Below are 23,967 nucleotides of genomic sequence, written 5' to 3' on the forward strand. Positions count from 1 at the left end.
GTTAATCCCATACTCTCAATTTATCTTTCCCCTCCTTCCCCTTTGGTAACCATAGTTTGTTTTCTATGTCTGTAGTCTGTTTCTGTTTGGTAAATAAGTTCATTTGTACTATTTTTTAGATTCCACATATAAGTGATATCATATAATATTTGTCTTTTCTCTGTCTGACTTACTTCACTTAGTATGATAATCTAGCCAGAAAAGACAAAAGCTCTAATTCAAAAAGACACGTGGACCCTGATGTTCATTTCAGCACTTATTTACAATAGCCAAGACATGGAAGCAACCTAAGTGTCCATCAACAGATGAATGGATAAAGATGATGTGGTAAATATATATACAATGGAATATTATGCAATCATAAAAAAGAATGAAATAATGCGATTTGCAGCAATATTCTTTTCTTCTTTTAATATTAGAACTCCTGAGTTTTAGCAGGCATTGGCTGCCAGCAAGATAGTATGTTCCTTAGTATTTCTTGGGACTAGTTGTGGTCATATGACCAAATTCTGGCAAATAAGAGATGAAAAGAAGTAATGTGTCTGGGTCGATCTAACAAGAACAGCTACAAATTTTCAGGGTTCAATGCAAAGTGAAAATGCAGGGGCCTTTTAAAAAATTATTAATAATTTCAAGATCATGACAATAGAGGATTAACCCAAGTATGAGGCTCTTCTAAGTCTGGGGTCCTTGGAATCTGCCTCGGTGGCACATCCCTGAAACGTTTTCTTAATAGAAACATGGTTGAACAGTTTTTTGTACATTTATCCCTTCCTTACTTGCTGGGATACAAAAATTATGTTAGGACCTGGAAGAGCCATGGATCCAAAGATAAAAGCCACGTAATGAGAAATGAAACAGCTACCCATTATCGCTGGGCTAATTATGTATTCCTTCAATATTATGTGAGATAGAAATAGAAATTTTATATCAGCTATTGTAAGTTTTAGTACCTTCATTATAGACCGATGACAAAGTTACATGCACACATTTTCAAAAGGCCACCTTATAAATTTGACTCTGTTATTTCAATACCCACAGAGTTAATTTTTCATTATCGTTATGTTTAATTTCTAGAGTTATAATTTAAAGCTGAATAGGTACACTAGATAGAATGTTATTTATTAAGGTGACCTTAAACTGCCTTTAATAGAGTTGAGCATATGCTTATTGTACTCTGCTTTATAAGACATGTTTCTCTGATATTTGATTTCATTTAATGAATCATTAATTTCATTAATTAATGTTGATGTCAGTTATGTCAAATGTTGATACATATAAAATTTACATACTGTTTCCACTTCAGCTGATTTCATTACTCTCATTATCATCAATATCAGAAATTATACTGAATACATAGTTTATTCTAGGCAGTTGTAAATCAACTGGTTAGGTGGGAGATGATATAAGACATTGTCATTCCCTTTGAAGACAGTAACATTAAAATCATGTGACAGGAAATATACATTGTTTCTTATCTACTCATACAGATAGATGGATGGATGAATGGATATATAAATGATAGCTAGACAGCAACACAAAGGAAAAAGTACATGGAAAAGAGCAAAATTTCAATGTAGTAGTTTATTTTTTAACAATAAGACCATTTCTTCTAACTGAAACTCATGTAAACAATACAAATTAAAATGATCCTTGCACTCTAGTTTGAAATCGGTTTGAAGTATAATGTGAGAAACTAAGCCTTGGTCATTCAACAACACCATTGACCTCTTTGGCAGCACCTGACTGATTTTCATGGACCCCTAAAAACACAAATATACAATATAAAAACTACTATTTTAATAATAAATTGCAGCCAGGAACTCTAATTTTGTGTGTGTGTATGCTAAGCATTTTGTTGCAGTGGGGAAGCCACGTAACTCCTCTGGGACCTGGATTTCTCCCATATAAAGTTATGTCTACTTGTGCTTTAAGTTCTTTTTCAACTTTAAAATTTTTATGACCTCATGTGCAAAATGATTCAAATAATAGAGCTCTATTTGGGTGAAAGTGGTTGGAAAATATTGATGGTGATGATGGCTCCTAGCTGAGCCTTGAAATGAGAGTAGGATCTTAATAAATTAATAGGGTTTGAGAGGACATTCCAGATAAAGCAAATGACATATAATTTAGGAATGCAAATGCATGTGCTGGTAACAAGAAATATATGTGTTTATCATTGTTTGAAAGTTTAATTTTCACCTTTGATCCAAACACTTTGATTTTAGAAGAGTAAAAAAAATTTTAAACATTGCTGAAGACAATGATATACTCATTGTTCAGAGAGATTTAAAAATTAATGCCACTTTCCCCTGGCAAAAGTTCCTATACACAATCAGATATATTTGGCACTTGCTATAACAAAGCCACAATTAAGTTTCCCAATACAGCAGTTGCTAAAATCATAATGTCTATTGTCCCATGATGACTGAAGGGTGAGATTGAATAGAAAGAGAATACAATGAATGATTTATTAGGTTAACTCACTTTCTACAGTAAATTAAATTCCTGAAAATTTATGTTAGTCATGTTGAATACAGGGGTTACAGAAAAGTATACCTAAAATTTAGAGACATGCTACCTTTCCAAAAGATGAATTGTTAAAATCAGCACATAAGAGATTTACCTGTCTATTCAGAAATGTTAATTAAAAAAAAACTTTCAAAATAGATCAATGTAAAAGATGGCTATAACATTTTCAATAGAATTGCCATTTACAAAGGAAGAATCTCAACAAAAGTAAAGTTGCCTACGTGGATTCTAAAGAAAGGAGAGTCCAGGTCATGATTCATCTATAGTTCTCCAATACCATCCTGAGGCATGCATGCCCTGATCAGGCTATTTCCTGTTTTAAATATTTGTTTTCTATGTTAACATTTCTGAAACAAGTTACTCCTAATATGTAGCATTAATATGGGAGTATTATTTTATTTTTCTTTTAGTTTTCCAAAACTAGCAGCTGTTTATTGCTATTGACTGAATGCTTGTGTTCCACCAAATTCGTTTGTTGAAACCCACAAAGTGATGGTATTTGGAGGTGTGCCCTTTGGGAGGTGATTAGGTCTTGAGGGTGGAGCCCTCATGAATGGGATTAGTGCCCTGATAAAAGAGGCCCCAAAGGGCTCCCTCACCCCTTCTACCATGTGATGAAACAGGGAGAAGACAGTCTTTTGTGCACAAGTATGCAGACTCTCATCAGACTGAAACTGCCTGTGCTTTGATCTTGAACTTCCCAGCCTCCAGATCTGTGAGAAATAAATGTTTGTTATTTAAGCCACACAGTCTGTGATATTTTTGTTATAATAGTCAGAACAGACTAAGACTTTTGTAAAATTGGTAAAACTTCTTAAAATCACCAGTGTGTCTTAAAAATCATAAATTTAAGTTATGCCCTGAGTGGTAATGGAGTACTTTAGTTGTGCTTGTTTATTTATTAACAGGCATTTTTAAAGAACTAAATGCCTGGCATTGTTCTAAGTATTATACAAATATCAACCCACTTAATTCACAGAGAACCTAGTGAAGTCTATTTTTATCACTAGTTTACAGATTGAATAAACCAAGGCACAGAAAGGGGAAGTAATTTACCCAAGTTCACACAGCTGGTAAAGAACAGAACTGGGATTTAGACAGAGGAATTTTAGTACCAGACTCTCTGCTCTTAAGGACTATACTTTTGATCTCTTCTAAAAATTACAATATGATATATGGTATGTGCTTATATATATATCCTTTCTAGCAACTTCATTCATGGTCTCTATTTTAAGAAAAGCTTGGAGACTGTAAGTGACTCATGCTGTTAGATTCATAGCAATAATTTTAGCAACTTTTTAAACTGTATTAATAATTATCCATTCACTTCAATTACTTCACTTTTTGCTCTTACGTTTTTTGAAATGATAATTGAGCATTTATGCATGATAGTATGAAAACCCTGGAAATTAATTTTCCTTTAGCCAAATGCAAATTACTGCATGATTAATACTATAACCAAATTATTTTCTCAGATACTAACCATATCCCTTGGGTTCTTAGTTCTTAATTTCTTTCTTTCCTAGCTCTTTTTGACTCAGTCCGTATCATTTATTTTATGGCTTTTACTTGTTTGTTTGCATTCAAAGCACAACTCATGTACCTATGAAGTTAGCAGCTGTATTATTTTCCTGTAGCTTCTGTAACAAATTACCACAGACTGGGTAAGCTTAAAACATTTTAAATTTATTTTCTTACATTTCTGGAGGCCAGAAGTAAGAAATCAGTGTTACTGGGCTAAAATCAAGATTCCAGTAGGGCCACACTCCCTACAGCAGCTCGTGGGGAGGATCCATTCCTTGTCTCTTTGAACTTTTGGTGGCTGCCGGCATTTTTAGCTCCTGGGGACATCACTCCTTTCTGACTTCATATTGTCTTCTCTGTGCGTGCTGTCAGATTTCTTTCTGAACCTTTTCTGAGAAGGACACTCATGATTCCATTTAAGGTTCACCAGGCTAAACTAGGATGATCTCATCATCTCAAAATTCTTAATGTAATCACATCTTCGAAATCCCATTTTCAAAGTAGGGTAACATTTAAAGGAATTAGGACTTGACATTTTTGTAAGCTATTATTTAGCTTACTATAATAACGAAGGGAAAGTTGTTAGAAAATTAATCCATGGTTTTCTTATAAAGTGAAAAGGGGATTTATGAACATAGGCCTGGTGCCTAAGCATCTCTTACACTTATTCCAAATTAAAGTGTTCAAATAAGGTCAGGATTATGGCTTCTAGGCTGACTTCTATATGTCTAGACAGATAAAATATATGTGTAAATATGAGTGTCTTCTATTTTTAAGCATTTAGTTCTAAATTATCCAGTTATTCATTTATTAATTTTTTATTGTGGTAAAATACATGTAACATTAAATTTACTCTCTTAACTATTTTCAAGTGTATATTTCAATATTGTTAAGTATATCCACATTGTTGTGCAACACATCTCTGGAAGTTTTTCACCTTGCAAAACTAAAACTATACTAATTAAACATTAATTCCCCCTCTCCCCCTACCACCAGCCCTTTCTTTTCTATGATTTGACTACATTAGCTTCTTCATATGACTGGAATTATACAGTATTTGTCCTTTTGTAACTGGCTTATCTCACTTAGCATAATGCCCATGGATATCTGATCAAAGTGGTATACATCATCAACAGGATAGGCAATATGGCAGTAAAAGCAAATTTGGCAAAAAGGATAAGGAGTTTAATTTTAGGCATATTGAAGTTAAGCTTTGAGGAAACTTTCAGGTGAAATTATCTAAGAGGTATCTTGATGTATACATTTTTAGCTCAACCTGAGTTGGAAATATAGTCACACATATATCAGTAGTATAGAGCCAGAGGCATGGACAAAATATTATAGAACAAGTATGGATCATCAGAAATGTATCACAGATGGAACTCTGAACAAATAAATATAAGAAGAGAAGCTGACAGAGGAAACAAAGAAGTGGTAACAAATAATTTAAAAAAATAGAAAAACCTGGTTTCTTCCTACAAGCTGATAGGTAAAAGGAGAGGATGCTCAGTAGAGTCACAGACTGTGGGTAGCAGCTAGGACAAAGATTGTCATTCTTAATCATCTTAGCTATAGAAAGTCAATGAAATCATCTGATGGAACTCTTCATTATTGGAGGAGAGGATGGATGATGAGAAAGTAAAGGTCAGAAAGCATAATATCTTTTTAAAAAGTTTGGTTATGTTATCTGGGCTAAGGGTCAGTCTATATTGGCCTTCTAATATCTTTACATATTTTATCAGAGGTATTCAATAACATATGCAGATATTTTGAAATACATTCCTGAGAAATGCAGAACTGGAGCAAGACATGGAATAAAACATATATGAGTATCTGCACATCTTCCAACATAAGTCAACTCCTATTACTGCTACCTCCACTTTGTACCAATGTTAATGCCTTTCCCGGTTTTTGGGTTCCTTGGTACATCCCCCCTGCCTCTCAGCCTTTTGGGAAAACACTGAAAGTAGAGTACAAAGAGGAAAGTTTAGCTCCTAAGAGCTCCTTAGGAAGCAGTGGAATGGATCCCATATGTAGAAGAGGAGTCGTGGTAAAATTGCTATTGTAAAGTTGTACTTTAGACTGGAAAGCACACAGTCACATGCATATACCAAGATAAGGAACTAGTGGAAAGAATGAGGGTACTTGAAGGAACGGAAATCAAGAGAATTGTGGTGATGAGACGGTAAATACAAACATTGCTGGTTTAACTACATACAGTAACAAGTTTTTGAAATGAAAAATAGTAAAAATAGGAGTCTCAAGGGAATCACTACAATATAAGTGGACACATATGGGTACGTGAGTGACCCTGAGGAGGATGGAAGTGTTGATCCAGAATCAATGTTATTAAAAGGCAGGGATGGCCCCAATGCATTGGGAGATTGGGATTGACATATATAGACTACTATATATAAAATAGAACTAATAAAAACCTACTGTATAGCACAGGGAGCTCTACTCAGTACTCTGTAATGACCTATATGGGGGTAGAATCTAAAAAAGAGTGGGTATATGTATATGTATAACTGATTCACTTTGCTGTACAGCAGAAACTAACACAACATTGTAAATCAACTATACTCCTATAAAAATTAATTTTAAAAAAGGCAGGGTTGGATTTGGGAGAATCGTATTATTATTAAAGTGTATTTTAGGTGATTCTTGACTTGGCTATGAATGTAAAAAGCTTCAGACCATTCTTTCTCATTGACATGAACAAACATTGTAAGAGAGAAAATTTACAAGGAAACAAAAAGAATTTTAAAAGGGTTTGAATCATATTTCTCCCTAGTCAAAATTTTATAGGGTACACATCAATAATTTGGTGCAATATCAGTCTGGGAATTTCTAAATGAATAAAACTTTCATGACAGTATATTTTCAAAAGAATTGATCCAAAAAGTTTGAATTTGTTTTCAGATCATATAGATAGATAGATAGATATAGTGCCTCTGTCTTCACAAAATCTAGTGAAAACCTGAAATTCTCAACTAGGATTGTATGTCATATTTAAATGAGATGTGGAAATAAAAAACATTTTTGTGTTACTTGCTTAGGAAGTTTTCTGTGTTTCCTAAGTTCACTTTTCTAAATTCCTATTAAATAACTCGACTGTAAAAGGGAACCACAGAAAGTAGATTGCCCATTTTCATTTGATATATATTGCTTATTATTTCTTAAGCCTACCAAATGTTATACCATCAAGTGAATGGACATCTATTGACAATTTTGAATTGATTTTTAAATAAACCAATAAGACCAAAACATATTCATAATTCTAACTACAGATATAAAAGAATTCCTCTTGTTATCTATTTATCATCTTCTAATAGTCAATAATTAATATAAAAGCTTGAAACATTGTGTGAGTAAGCTACTTTTTGAACATATTGAGTTAAAAAAAATATTTAAAGGTTCAGTGTAGAGAGCGGTATTATTTTATTTGCAGATTTTTAGCAGCTATTGAATGTTCAAACTTGCTAGAAGGCAAGCTAATAAATCACCTTTTTCAGGCTAATGACACTCTGTTTCACAGCCTGTTGTATTGACATCTGAAACACTACTGGCTACATAGAGGCCAAAACCTGGGGCTGCATTTCAATGGCCAGGAAACTTCAAAGGAAATTCTAATAGGAATAAGAGGAAAACAGAGTTAGGGTAAATGAAGTGGCAATTGATACTGGTTGAAATAATGAAACAATGAAGTAGAATTAAATTCCAAGTTGTGGACAGACAATTTTAATGTCTTTAAATTTTTTTTTTTTTTTTTTGGTTTGGTGTCTTTAAACAAATTTCAAAATATTATGTTCTTTTAAGATAATTTATAGAGGATGTAGAGATAATTTTTGCTCATTCATATTATAACTTAATGTGGAGGTATATTTATAATTGAAAGAAATAAGTGATAAGAAAGGTATAGTTTTCACTTGAGTGAGAATAGTCACTACTAGTAAAATATTTTTGCTACCCAAAATACCCCTAAATGCATCTACCAGAACTCCGGACATAAAGAGTCAAGAAAATATGGATTCCAAAGTCAACATATTATAGTAACAGACACTATTTGGTATGTCTGCAACAAGTTTGTTTATTTTTTGTTTAAACTTATGTCATTTTTTCAAAGAATGTGTCTCAATCAAAGAAATATTAAAACCTTTATAAGGAGTATGTTAGTTATGCCAATACTGTTATAATATTGGCAATAATTTCAATTAAATAAATAGAAGTTCACTTTTTGCTCATGAAACAATGTCATTTGGATATTCCTGGTCAGTGGGCAGCATTCCCACTAATTGTCCACAAGCCTGGTTCATGGACCAGACTTCTTTCATCTTAAAGATGAAAGGTCGGAAATACTTAGGGTCGGAAATACTTTGGATCAAGTTTGTGAACAGGCTCTAAGCTTAGAGAAGGTACACACATTTCTTATACTCGTTAGCCAGAAATTGACAGTGAGGTTAAGGAATAGTCCACTAAAACACCCTCACTTCTGACAACACCTGAAGAGTTTTGCAGCCCTCAGATTATCCTCAGAGTCAATAATTTGCTAGAAGGATTCATAGAACTCATTGAAAGCTTTTACGTTCACAGTTATGATTTACTACAGGGAAAGGATAGAGATTAAATATAGTCAAGGGAAGACACTACCGGGCAGAGTCTAGGAAAGTTCCATGTGTGGAGCTTCTGTTTGTCCTCTTCCAGTGGAGTCAGGGACAATGCTAACTTCCCAGCAAGGATGTGTGACAATATGCCACCATGGTAGCTCACCCAAGCCTTAGTGTCTACAGTTTTTATTGGAGCATATCACAAGACCTGGTTGACTGCCTACATGGTTGACCTCAGTCCCAACCACCTTTTCACCTCCAGTGGTCAAGCTCATGTAATGTGAACTAAAGACCTCATGCTAAATCACATAGTTAGACTATCTGGCATGGCCTGAAGTCCTCAGGTAAACAGAGGAACATTTATAAGGTAGGGCATCCCAAGGGTTTAGCAATTATATCTTAGGAGCCAAGGGCAAAGACCTTTCTTTGAGCAAAGTTAAATTCTCTGCTACACAGTAACATCATTTCTACTAATACTTCTTTGGTGAGAAACATAATAGCATCTAATCACAAGGGCACTTGGAATACAGAGTCCTTGGCTGAATGGCCTATTCCCGGCAATAACTGTACACAATGGAAAAGGAAACACAAATCTATCTGGACAGCTATTTCCTGAAAAAGGTAATTTTCTATACATCAGTGTTTCTCAAATTAAAATTTGTACAAATCTGTGGTGAGTTCATGTAAATATACTTGAAGATAATTTCTGTCTAAAAATAGGTTTTAATAATTATTTCTTTTTAATGATAATCTTAAAAATGAGCATAATCTCAAGGAGACCTTCAAGATGGCAGAAGAGTGAGAGGTGGAGAACACCTTCCTCCCAACAAATACATCAAAAATACATCTACACGTGGAATAACTCCTACAGAACACTTACTGAACGCTGGCAGAAGACCTCAGACTTCCCAAAAGGCAAGAAACTCCCCACATATATGGGTAGGGCAAAAGAAAAAAGAAAAAACAGAGACAAAAGAATAGGGACAGGACTTGCACTTCTGGGAGGGAGCTGTGAAGGAGGAAAAGTTTCCACACACTAGGAAGCCCCTTCACTGGTGGGAACGGGGGTTGGGCAAGGGGGAAGCTTCGGAGCCACGGAGGAGAGAGCAGCAACAGGGGTGCAGAGTGTGTTTCTAATTAGTTCCTTAGAATAAGTTTATAGAAATAGAATAGCAAGATCAAAAGGCATGAATATATTAATGACTTTTCAGATATATGGGGAAAAAATGGTTCCCAGAAATACAATATCAATGCATTTCTCACACTCAGTGAAATATATACAAAAACTTTAAAAATAGTGGCTGTTATTTTATAAATGAAAAATTGAAATTCATTAAAAGCATAAATGTTAAAGAAACTATATCTTTATAGAGCTGGGAGCTAACTTAATAATTTAATGTGATCAATGAATTTTGTTGATGTGGTGATTGGGTTCAAAACCAGTTAATTGAAATGAGTAATTATACGTTACTGAGGAAACAGAAACATATCTGAAATCTAGGTTTTCTGATAAAATCTAAGTTCCAGTGTTTCCTTGATACACGTATTTTATAGCATTTCAAATGCCAAGTTATATCTTGTGGATATCTCAGAATGAGAAATGAAGTAAGTGATATTCCTAGACCACTGCCAGGTGAAACTGTAATTTCACAGCTAAAATTGATTTCTTATATCTATCCTAGCTGACAACTTGAATGAACATCTTTATTAGTATGAGAAAACAATGTAATTATTTTTCCAAAGTGACTATAATAGTTGGGATTAGGCTGCACTTGAAAGGCTAATAAACCCTGTGAGATAACTCTTATAGCTCTATTTAATGGACCTCTTCAGTTAACAAGATGTTTGAATATGTGCAATATGCATAAGATAAAAAGTAATATAACTTTTTTTAAAGTAATAGTTTATTGTAGACACTATAATAAGATGATGAAAGTCCAAAACTAGCTTTGTATAGACCTCAAACATTTTTATCTATCTCGACTTGTAATCCTTGCCATACACATATTCAATGTGTATGCATTACTTAAAAAATAGTTTGATATTGTTTTCAGTTAAAAATTAATCCAGCTTCTTTACATAAAATCATGTCATCTGTAAATAGAGACAATTTTACTTCTTCCTTTCCAATTCTGATACCTTTCTTCTTTTCTCCTTTGCTAATCTTCTTCTTCTCCATCTTCTATCACCTCAAAGTAGCAATACCCTCAAGCTCATAAACATATGCACACGTGTGTGCACACACACTTACAAATGAGGGATTGTTCCCTTTTCTATTTTACAAATGTTGAATCATTCCATACAGAGCTTAGTTTTTCTCAATAAACAATGTAACATGAAAATTCTTACCATTTACTAGACAAAGATTTGTCTCATTATTTTCAATAGGTTTAATTGATCTTTTTCTAAATCTTGTATATATCATCCTTGAATTATGGTAATGGTATATTTTACTTTCTCATATAGAGCTCCAGAACTAAAATTTCTTGGCTTTTGTATATGTGAACTTTTAATTTTAAATTATATTGAAATTTCCTTACAAGTATAGATGTTGAAAGCACCTTTAAATGTGTGTGCTGCAATGCTTAGTTTGTGAGTTTTCTAGTCAAATCTCCTTGGTCCACTTTTCTTTACGTATTATCTTTCCTTAAAAATTCAGAGCGCGGCTGATTGGCCACGCAGCCAACCCGGGAGGAGCGGCCGGCCGGCGTCTGCCGCACCCAGGAGTTGGGCATGTCCTACAAACCCATCGCCCCCGCCCCCAGCAGCACCCCCGGCTCCAGCACCCCTGGGCCCGGCACCCTGGTCCCTACAGCCGGAAGTGTCCCATCGCCGTCGGGCTCGGTGCCAGGAGCCGCTGCCCCTTTCAGACCACTGTTTAACGACTTTGGACCGCCCTCCATGGGCTATGTGCAGGCAATGAAACCACCTGGCGCCCAGGGCTCCCAGGGCACTTACACCGACCTGCTGTCGATCATAGAGGAGATGGGCAAAGAGATCCGGCCCACCTATGCTGGCAGCAAGAGCGCCATGGAGCGCCTGAAGAGAGGCATCATCCATGCCCGGGCCCTAGTCAGAGAGTGCCTGGCAGAGACAGAGCGGAACGCCCGCACGTGACAGGACTCGACTCCGTCTCAGCATCTGGACCTTTCCTGGCCACTGCAGAGCACCTGCTTCTCCCTGGCCTTCACCCCGAGTTGCACTTCCCATCCTGGGCTTCCTGTCCTGTGTCCTTTGGTGGGTGCCCTCCAGGAACCAGTGGGCGGCTCTCACTCCAGTCGGCAGCACTAACTGGAAACCCCCAAAAGAGTTAGCAGCGAGGTCACTGTGACCTGCCAACAGTGTTGATCCAACTCGCGCTCTAGTAGAAATAATTTCTACACGTTGTAGAAGAATTCTTTATCTTTAATACATGTTTTAAAAAGCTTCCCAATCATTTTGATTTGCATTTGTTTATTTTTTGAATTTCTGCATAATGTTTAAAAATATGTATAAATTCAAATATGTCTGTATTTTACTTTATCTTCTGAATTTTTTATTGTTCTTAGAGAGCCATTCTAAGTTCCTGAGTATATTTCTGAGTTTGATATGTAACACAACTTTTAAAAAAAATTCAATGAGAAAACTATGTTTCTTTAAAAAAAATTGTGGGTGTCATAATTAGCTATGCACCTGGACTAAAACAAAATTTGACTTTTTCCTCACATTATATAAAAATACATTATTCAGATCAATAATATATTCCATTATAAGGAAAAATAGATTTTGGAAAAAATATTAAAAGATGTATGTAATATATACTGCATTTAATACCATAGCTTACTTTTTATATTTTTAAGTTTTTATATTTGTTTTTATATTTGTCAGAAGAAAAGTATAATTTGTTAATGCTAGCCAAAACTGTTAATAACTATGTAAATGTTTGTATTGTATATGTGGAGGAATAAATGAATGATGAATAAATAGATGAATATATGAGTGACTACAAATTTAATGTTTTAAATAAAGTTAAATATTTGAAGGTTTATACAATTTTTTACCCTCTGAATTACCTACCTATCTTAAAGTTTTAAAAATATATTGTATTTTTTTATTTTAATATTTTTTAAATTCTATATTGATCATTTAATATCCGCCAATACCATTTCTGTATTTTCACTTTCTTATTTTGTGATCTATTTTTTCATCCTGATGTCATATTTTAAATACAAGCATTGTTTATGTCTTTTATTTTGCTCTATTATCTTTTTCCTTGATTGTCCATTTTTTCTTTTTGTACTTTCGCACCTCTGTGATTATATTAATTGTCCCCTGTAACTCAACTTTTTGAGGCTGGAGCTGTAATTTCTCACAGGTAACTCCATTTCTACACACAGACTAACCTCAGAAATGATGCTAAGACAATAGGCAGATACTTTCGAGTTTTCTTTCCTGGGTGTGATAGATGCCTTCTGGTCCATCCCAAATATTTCACCTCAGCTCCAGTCCTGTTACCTAAACTGCAGTTTCCATGATGGTGTTTTCACTACAGTCATCCAAGAGTGTATCTGATCTTTGTCCCCATCAGATAAATCATGACAACTGATAATCACTCTGTGGTGTATAGCTATTAATTTTTGATATCCAGAAAATTTTATTGAATTAAAACTTTCAAAAGTATACTTATCGATTATATTTAGCATTTCTGTATACATATTTGGAGAGAGAGGTGGGACTTCTTACATTTGCTTAGTCATCTTGTCCACAAATTTTTTATTAATAATCTGTAGATAGATATGACATATGGCTATATATACCTAGTGCATAAGTCATACGTCAGCTATGAAATTGTTGTTATGCTTTAATTCAATCCAAAGAATTTATTTATATGATAGATAACTAGAAAATATTTTTGGCTGTTTTAACTTACTTATTTACAAATTCAAAGTTTTCTATGTAGAATTCCTTAAAAAAATGCAAGTGACATAAAGGAAATTAATTTGTTCTTTTTTATGCATTCGATTCTTTGAAAAACATATGGATATGGAATGGAGAATAAGTTGTATCCTACTTTTTTGGAAATAGTTAATGTAAAAGTTTTGAGAATGTAAAAGTGGGACAAACTATAGCTATCTAAGTAGAAAATAGAGACATATTATATTCTAAATATATACATTCTAAAATTTATTAAGCATTTAAGGTAAGATAAACATATATTACATTGTGACAATATTTTATTGGATTTATAGCTAATGAAACAATGTCATTCTGCTTCTAACTTTTTTATCTGCTAGCTCCTGAGTGTTTTTTAATAATTCTTTTTGCAGACAAAAAGTTAAGTAAGATTCAAACTTCATTTCAGGTTTTCCTATTACAATACATATTTTCTTCCAAAGGAGTTTTCTTGCCAGTATATTGCATTTCCCAGACTCTACTGGTATGTCCAAACAGTTTGAACTCAGAATTGGGTCATAATCCCAGAGGCACTCCAAAGTCTGACAATCCAGGACTGAACAAAAACACCTAGGGTTCTTTTGTTCAGAAGAAAATGGGTCCTCTGGGTCAACATTAGCCAGGCACACCAACCTTGTCACTTTACCCAATAAGATCATTAAAATATTTAATCTGGTCTTTTTCTGAGCTCATGTATCTCATGTATACTTTTCTTCCCCAAAATTAAAGTCGCAGAGGAATGATAACTACCACTGTTTAAAATAAAAAGATTTGAAAAAGACAAAGTTAGGTTACTTTTTATAGGGAGATGCAAATTTTAGAAATAAGCATGGAGTTAGTACTTATCATAATCCACAGGAATATGTTTTAGATATAGCTAGCAAAAAAAGGAAGCATAACATCACTGAATTCAGAGGAGATATTAGAAGAAATGGGTAGGATAAGGAGAATATGCACAGTATTTACATAGCTCCAGTGGATGAATGAGGTGAACTATGAGTTGGAATCCATCTAAATGGCACAAAGTGTCCAAATGAGACCAAACTGTGCAGGCACCACTCCTGGACGTCCAGGTCCAGGGTACCTCTCTGACATTAACAAAATATAATTTTAAAAAAGAACATACAGGGGGCTTCCCTGGTGGCGCAGTGGTTGAGAATCTGCCTGCCAATGCAGGGGACACGGGTTCGAGCCCTGGTCTGGGAAGATCCCACATGCCGCGGAGCAACTAAGCCCGTGCGCCACAACTACTGAGCCTGCGCGTCTGGAGCTTGTGCTCAGCAACAAGAGAGGCCGTGATAGTGAGAGGCCCGCGCACAGCGATGAGGAGTGGCCCCCACTTGCCGCAACTAGAGAAAGCCCTCGCACAGAAAGGAAGACCCAATACAGCCATAAATAAATAAATTAATTAATTAAAAAAAAAAAAGAACATACAAATGAAGCAAGTAGTAGCTAAAAGTGGAGGTGATCTTGCTGGGGAAATGTCTGTAGAGGAATTTAGGAGATATTTGAATAGTGCTCAAAGAATAAGATCACAAAGTGAAGATATATAATAATAGAAGGTAAAGCCTCCTGGGTTACTGTAGCTGTTCTAGCTGGTGGGATAGGAAGTAATCCAGATTGGGGAGACAGACTGTAGATCTCATTCCATTAATGTGGAGGGTTTTGGTAATAAGCCTAGTTGTTTAACAAATTTGGGGATCTTTCTGCCTTAATTTCCACCTTGCTGCTTCCAAGAAAGATTGACTCTACTCAAAGGGGCTAGGATAAATAGAAGTGGAATCAAATATATATCTATATATATACCTATATGTGGATATATGTATATAAATATATATATATATATCCCCTTAATTTATATTTTTATATTTATATAAATAAATATATATTAATATATATAAATTGTAATTATTTGAAGAATTTAGAGAAGTATCATAATGAGTACAGGAAAATGGGGGTATGACAGAAGAAAAAGTATTATTGCATGTTTCTTTTCCCCAAATAAAATTTAAATTTACTAAGAATTGGAACTACCTTATCATATAAATATTTTGTGTCTTCATATTACTTACCGTAGAATTCAAGTTAAAATAAATGTTCAATGAATATTTGATTAATATTTTCTTAAAACTTGCTAGATTTTTTTTACAAGAGATTTCTTGTATTTCAGCAAGTAATCTTTTGACTTCAGTCACAAGTAGCATAAAAGATGGATGGTTTTCGTAGAAGAGTTTATCTATTTTCCCTTGCTGTCTCAATGACTGAAAATATATTTCTTATAAATTTACATGTTTTACTGCATTAAGTAAAGTCAAATAGAACAAAGACCAAGAAACATCAACATATCTGAGGTTTCTCCATATTTGTTTCATTAATTTATTAATTGCCAAATACTGGTTGAATTCTAACTTAGGATTGAACTTCTGAGTTATAGGTAAAAGTGAATACTGGTCCTGATAGTTCCTGGTTTCTTGTTATCATACCCCAGTTTATAAAATCTGTACCTTATTATCATAGGTTCTTGCTTGTAGGTTCAATATTTCCAATGGCAAATTTACTCAGCTAAGTTTTCTAAATCTTTAAGAAACTTCTAGTTAAGTGATTCTGCAAGATTATGCTCTTCTGTGATTTCCTCCAGAGGATTGAACATTCTGCTTATAGGATTTTATCTTATCCACCAAGGTGTTCCTATAAAACTTGAGTTAGGCTATCTCATTAATTTAGCAGTTTACAGGCTGATTTGCAGAAAGTAAGAGGCCAACAAATTTTTTTCTCTTTTTAAAAATAATCCCAGCATGTGTTCTCCATTGTAAAATTATATTACATAATATATTACTTTAGCTCATGAAGATCGATTCAATCCTTCAAAGAGATGCATTGAACAAAGTCACACGTCAAAAAGGACCATTTGCATAAGCTAAGATGTAAGAAAAGTTTTTTTCACCTCTACTATCTCAAAGATTACAAAATTGACTGTACTTACAGTATCTAAAATTTTTTTTGATGGTTGGGAAAACTATTATGTACAAAGACAAAAGATTGAAAATTATTTTTAAATATCTCAATGAAATGCTTTAAAAATATGTATAAAAGCATGTGCAGAAAGGCTCCAACTTGTTCACCTGTGGAAATGGTCCAAATATAAACGTACTTGGCCAAATCGATCAAAAAAATTTTTGACAAATTATTTAGTAGACTCTGCATTTGTGATTTTAATTTCTGTTTCACTATCAAAAAAATCTGAAGCTATTACACAGACAGTAACGATAATAGGCTTTTTGGTCTCGCAGTGAAGTTTCTCTGAGTCTCTTGTTCTTTGCATGTAAAGTGGCACTTAGTCTCTCAGCTTAATGAGTTTAACAAAACTTAGTGGAAAATCTTCAAACCTAATGAAGCACTTTAAATGTAAAGCATCGAAAACTAAAGGTTGGACCACAGCTGTAGACTCCCTTGCCATACACATCAAAAAAAAAAAAAAAAGAGGCAGGTTAAAGCATAAATTTATCACAATGAACATTTAGAAGAAAATTGAAGTTCACTTGAAGAAATATGTAGTGTTTTCCACCTTTCATTGAGAGAAAACTATTCTGTAATATAATTTGAATTATACGTACACAGATAAATGTATATGCATTTATGCTGTATTTCACAAATCCTGCATACATTTAAAAGCTCTGCTGCACAAGGCTTCACTGAATAAACTACTGTTTTGTGATGTGCTATGACCAAAAACAGGGCTGAAGTTTAAGATGCTCGAGAGTGGCAGGATGTTATGGATTCCGGAAGATTGAAGGCAAGGCTAAGCTAAAAGAAATTGACGTTATCACAGAGTTTAAAATCCAATTGCAAGGACTTTTCTGAAGTTCAGATTGTTATACAATCTCTCTTTGTGAACACATCTCTGTTAGATTTAATTTACAAAGAGATTTAATGCCACATTAAAATAAATAAATATAGTAAACAGTGACAATGAAAACTAAATTAAGATAAAATGTATATGAAAGTAATTTGACTTATATAAAACACTAATAAATCAGCTCAAGGTCAGTAAAAAATGATGACGCATTCTGAATTACAGATTTTTAAAAAGGAATACTAATTCTAAACCCAAGGAACTGGATCAACAAAGTGTCTTAAAGTTAAATATATTGTTTTAATATAAGACAAAGGTTTTAATTAGTGACATGGTGCTAAATTTTAATGTTAATTACTCAGCATGGTTCTGAAGATAAGCAGTTGAGCCCCAGGTTTGCACAGTTTGGTCGTGGTAAACAACCTAACCTCTGAAACCTTAGTATCCTCACTGGAAAATGAGAGCTATTGTAAATTTTCCCATCTACATTGTTGCTTGGGGCATCCAGTGAAAAAACAGACATAAAATATTTTCAAACTGGAAAATCATGCATAATTTAGTTGCTATTCTTGTTATTATTTTTCTCCAGTTCTGTATAGTAACAAAATGTATGTGATGCTTTTCAAGATATTGTGGAGCAATTATAAACATGTTTTATGGACTGGCTTTGTGAACATATTACCTCTTTATGAACAGAGAGAGACTGAAATATTACTGCATTGTCTTTTAATATATTACTCTGAGCATGACTGGCCCTTAAATCAGGCTGTCAGTGAATGTGATCAAACTTTGTCTGAGTATTTCTATTTTTGCCATGGATATTCAGCAAATGAAAAGTCAAATTATGGTCATTGATGTTTAGAAAACACTTTTAAAAACTTGCTTTGGATAACAGAATGAGAGAGAACATTATGTAAGCAAAGCATCAAAGTGCACTCAAGGGACTTGGCTACTGTTTGGGTTCTGGCCATCAGTTATGAGACAAACACCCTCCTGGCGATTGCTGCTACTTCAGCCTGGGACTCAGATCCATACACAGAATTTAACAAAAACCTGGGCAAGCTCAGCTGACTCAACAGCCTGAAGCAGCCTAGATCAGCCAAAGTGCAGCAGTAGACACAGGACCAAGAAATACATCCTTCTTGCTATTTTAAGACATTGATACTTTAAGACACTGAGTTTCAAATAATTGTTGCTACATATCACTGCAGCCTTAGCTGATTGATACAAATAACTAGTCCAAATGTCCTAAATAAATAAGTGGATTAAACTCTAGCATATAGAAGACTAAGGTTGTGTGTTGGAAGATAATTCTTCATGGGCCTAATGTTTTTGTACATCGTGTGAGGAGAGGCCTCCATAGCTTTTATTCCAAACTAGATTTCCAGGTACGTTTATATAGCAAGCAGCCATGGAAGATAGCTAGACTAACTTGTTAGCTTGCAAGGAGAACAAAATCTTAGATCCTTCTTAGTCTTGACAACATGACCAAGATCCAATAGTTAGAGAAAAAGGTCTGTTCTACACACTAGATCTTATAAATCTTATAAACCTACCAATTGCAAAAAAAAAAAAAAAAAAGCATAATTGTCATAGGTCTATGCAACTACTCAAGGTATCAATAATAACTAAAAGACAAATACAAGAAATTAAATCTGAACCGTAAGTGGGGATTATATTATATATATAATGTAATATACATATATAATGTAATATGTTATATATAATTGAATTGTACTATCTAATTATATAATAACGTAATATATAATGTAAAAGAGTGCCTTCCATATATACACCCTTCCTATATATAATCATATATATACTATATGATTTTATATATATATTAAAAGAGCTCCTTCCAGTAGCAGTTTGGAACTAACTCTGATAATTTTCTTTTCAAGTACTTATTGTTTAAGGAGAATCCCAAAGTACACTTGCTTAAATCACCTAACATTACATATTAGTAAATTATACAAGAGTAAGGATTTACTGCAGTTTCAAACTCAGATACAATGAATTTGCCAATCTGTATACATTTGCTGAGATTTGGGAATGAGAAAGAGAATATTTAAATCTAGAAGACCAGTTCAAATAGCAATTTACAAATTATGTAGTATAGTGTTATATATATATAACAGCCTCCAAGATTTCAAATAAGTAATATTCTCAAAGGAAACAAGTAAAAATATTGTGTCCGTGTATATTTACTAACAGAAGTTGTGGAGTTGTAGAGAGTTGGCATTCCCAGCTAAAGATTCCCTCTTGTATCTAATGTAATTCTGTATTTTAAGCTTATATTCTTGGCCTGTGCTTTCTGTTGGAATTTAGCTCTTCTATACATGGACTGCCGTATTTGACAAGAGATCTGTTGAAGCAGCTGCTCCATATTTTGTTTTACACACAACACCAGTGCTATTTCTCTGCATGATAGATGACTATTACAGCTAATGCCATCAAGCAAAATACATGGATGTTGTGTATATGTTCAAAGACCCACATTTTGGAATAATAAGTATAATGGTGTTTTTGATGTATTGCTTATAAAAATAACTAAATGCTCTCACTGATTACGGCTATACCAAGATAGATGTATTGATTTGACTATTTCATCATCACTATGTCTAAATCCCTGAGTCAATTCCCCAATTCATCAGTTACTAACCAGAATTTAGGCACACGTTTTGTTAAGAGAAATGTGTATATAAAATACTTTAGTACTTAAGATTAAGTATATCATTTACTGCCTTAAATTTAAAAAAACATTCTTATCTCAAGAAGAAAGAATATTACACAGAGCCTTTTCATTTTTCTTCCTTCATGTATGCATTCACTTATATATATATTAATAAATTCATTCATAAAAATTTATGTATTTGTTAGATTCTATAAGTACTTTTCTTTAAACTTCCATCTAGATAGATACTGAAAACAGTTTCGGTTGAGTTATATGTAATTAGTGTTTTCTATGGGGATTGGTTCTGGTAGCCTCAAATGCAAAATTTGCCCAGTTAGAAAGTGAAGAAAATGTTGGCAGTATCTTTCATATCTCACAGCCTGAAAATTTATAGACACTCAATATTTCTTTTATAATTATTGAATAAATATATTAAAGGACAAATGGAAAAAAGTATAGATTTAAAAAATTGCTAGGTTTAGAATGCTGCTTTAGAGTAAACAGAGCACTGTCTTATGTGTTTTCTACATAGACAAAAATGCTTATTCATTCATGAATATAGTAATGGATAAATGCTTATTTATAAATGCTTGTTAACTATTCATTGTCTGTTCTTCATTTGCCTATTTATTCAGAAGTCAGCAAAGGCTAGAGCAAAGAGACTCTTGGGAAAAGAGAGGTAAAATTTATACATGAAAAGATAGACCCCCAGTGACCTATTTATTCTTATTCTTTACATGGCCATAAAGATGTACCTGTTCCATGTTAATAAAATAGATTACATTCTTCTATTCTCCTGTCCTACTATCCCAATTATTCAATATATTATTTTAGCATTATATGAAACATGTGAAAGCAAGGTTCAACACATGTTTTTATTGGTAAATATAGTCATTACAAAACTGAATAGTCTTTATATTCTCTTGGACTCCTTTGGTGTCCATTATTGTCATCGTCAGCAGAACAATAGTAGGCTGTGAAAAGGCCAGCAAATATCACCCCTCCCTTACACGTGAAAACAACTGGAGAATTAAATGGCTTTCCCAAGGGGTCCCAGTTCATAAATGGTAGACTAAGAACTGGAAGCCTCATCTTATTATTTGAGAACCAGTATTATTTCCACTTATTCCACTGTGGGCAGTTATTTATTGCCTGGACTAAAATACCTTTAGAGTAAAAATAAATTTTTAGAGTACATTATCTTTTAAAGGGTGACATCATCAAGATGGCAACATAGGTCGATCCTGACTTCAGTCTCCCTCACAAGAAGACCAATTAGCAACTATCCATAGAGGAGACACCATGTGAAAATTCTAGAATATGGAGGTGAGGTTGAACCAACTCCTTGACCAAAGAGACTGAGAAGGACTGTATTAGCAGGGTAAGAGGAGTGGCCACCCTCTAGCCACACTGCCTTACCCCCAGGCTGGCACAGAGCCACACCAAGAGGGTCCATCTGGGCCTATTCTTTCTCCAGTGGGAAGAAAAGAGCCCCAGGTAGACATCCAGCTCCCCCAACATTGTGGTGCATTTCCCAGGGGGCCCACTCAGGTCTTGCCTCACAGGGATCGTGCGGGGAACTTTGTGGGGCTTGAATACTGGAGATCAGATTGTGATGGAGAAAGAGGGTGGGACATACAACAACTGGCGTTCAGATCTCGTCAGACTGAGTTTCTACCCACAGCAGCACTCAAGTAGAAATCCCAGCCAGTGAGTTTGCACATCTGCAGAGCCAAGATGGTGTCCCCATCTGGCCAGGGAACTTGATGCACAGTTCTTCGGGACCCCAAACAACAAGGCTTGTTGGCCTTGGATCCTCTTCTGCCTCTTCACCCAGGAAGGGAAGTTAATTAATATCCCCACCCACTGCTGAATTCAGCCCTCAGCCCTATGTAACCAGAAAACGTGGCCAGAGCTGTGACACCAGGGGAGCTGTGTGACCCAACAGCACTCCAGCAGAGAGCCCAGCCAGTGGCTCTGCCCATATGCAGAACTAAACCAGTGGTCCCGCTTGACCAGGGAAATTAGAGAACAGTTCTTCTTCATTTGGTCCTCAAAGAATGAACCTTTGCAGCCTAGGGATCTGTTTTGTGCCCAAACCCAGGTAAATTTGTTCAACATATATAAATCAATAAATGTGATACATCATATTGATAGAATGAAATACAAAATCATATGATCATCTTAATAAATGCAGAAAAAGTGTTTGACAGAATTCAACATCCGTTTATGATAAAAACTCTCAACAAATTAGACATAGAAATAATATGCGTCAACATAATAAAGACCGTATATGACAAGCACACAGCTAATATCATACTTACTGGTAAAAGATTAAATGCTTTTTTTTCTAAGACCAGGAACAAGACAAGGGTGCCCACTCTCACTACTCCTATTCAACATAGTATGGAAGTTGTAACCAAGCAGACCAGGTAAGAAAAAGAAATAAAATGCATCAGAATTGGACCAGAGAAGTAAAACTGTCTCTATTTGCAGTTGACAGGATTTTACATATAAAAAAATCCTAAAGACTCCACCAAAAAACTGTTAGGTCTAATCAATAAATTCAGTTAATTTTCAGGATAAAAAATCAACATACAAAAATTAGTAGCATTTTTATACACTAACAATTAATTTGCTGAAAATTAAATAAAGAACACAATCTCATTTACAGCAGCATCAAAAACAATTAAAAAGAATAAATTTAAGCAAGGATGCAAAACAAATCTACACTGAAAATTATAAGACATTGATGAACAAAATTGAAAAACAAAAATAAATGTAAAGATATCCTGTGTTCATGGATTTTCTTTGTCCTATTGTATCACCTTTGCTCTTTTGGCAAAGATCAGTTGAGTACACTTATATGGGTCTATTTCTGGGCTTTCTATTCTGTTCCAATGATCTATTTCTCTCTCTTTTTTTTTTTTTGCCAATACCACACTGCCTTGATTACAATAGCTTTACAGTAAATCTTGAAGTTGGGTAGTAACAATCTGCCAATGTTTCTCTTCTCCTTCAATTCAATATTCTGCTCACTATTCTGGGTCTTTTGCCTTTCCATATAAACTTTAGAGTCAGTTTGTTTATTTCACAAAATAACTTGCTGAGATTTTGATTGGGATTGTCTTAAGTCTATAGATCAAGTTATGAAGAATTGACATCTTGATAATATTATATCTTTCTATCTATGAACATGGAACATCTCTCCATTTATTTAGTTCTTTGATTTTGTTCACCAGAGTTTTGTAGTTTTCCTCATATAGATCTTGTGCATATTTTGTTAGATTTATACCTTAGTATTTTATGTTTGTGCTAAGTTTAATGGTATTGTGTTTTTAATTTCAAATTTGACTTGTTTATTTCTGGTATAGAGGAAAGAAATTTATTTTTGTATGTTGACCTTGTATCCTACATTCCTGATATTTAATAGTTCCAGGTTTTTTTTTTTTGTAGATGGTTTCAGATTTTCTACAGAGATTATCATGTTATCTGTGAACAGTTTTATTTCTTCACAATTTATCTATCTTTTATTTCCTTTTCTTGCCTTATTGAATTAACTGGAACTTTCAGTATGATATTGAAAAAGAATGGTGAGAGAAGACATTTTTGGGTTTTTCCTGATCTTAGTAGGAAAGATTCTTGTTCCTTACTATTAAAAAATAATGTTAGCTGTAGATTTTTAAAAGCATTCTTTATTAAGTTGAGGGAGTTCTTCACTTTTTCTAGTTTCCTGAGAGTTTGTATTATGAATGGGTGTTGGATTTTGTCAAATGCTTTTTCTATGCCTGACATTAAGCTTTTGATTGACGAGGCATCCATTTCAAAGACATCCATCTTGAACA

At 34.1% G+C, this 23,967-nt stretch overlaps 1 protein-coding gene across 1 annotated transcript; it reads left to right on the plus strand.

Moving 5' to 3' along the window:
- Nucleotides 1–11,333: 11,333 nt before the first annotated feature.
- On the plus strand, nucleotides 11,334–11,988 carry LOC133087711 (cyclin-dependent kinase 2-associated protein 2-like). The gene has a single exon (XM_061185299.1). It carries the CDS (start codon nucleotides 11,397–11,399, stop codon nucleotides 11,778–11,780), a length of 384 nt encoding a protein of 127 aa, XP_061041282.1. The 5' UTR covers nucleotides 11,334–11,396; the 3' UTR covers nucleotides 11,781–11,988.
- Nucleotides 11,989–23,967: the final 11,979 nt, after the last annotated feature.

Source organism: Eubalaena glacialis, chromosome 3, assembly GCF_028564815.1.
Source record: "Eubalaena glacialis isolate mEubGla1 chromosome 3, mEubGla1.1.hap2.+ XY, whole genome shotgun sequence".
NCBI lineage: Eukaryota > Metazoa > Chordata > Mammalia > Artiodactyla > Balaenidae > Eubalaena > Eubalaena glacialis.

What these genes read in the sequence shown, in the direction of transcription:
- LOC133087711 (XM_061185299.1), top strand. Translation starts at nt 11,397, where the DNA reads ATGTCCTACAAACCCATCGCCCCCGCCCCCAGCAGCACCCCCGGCTCC.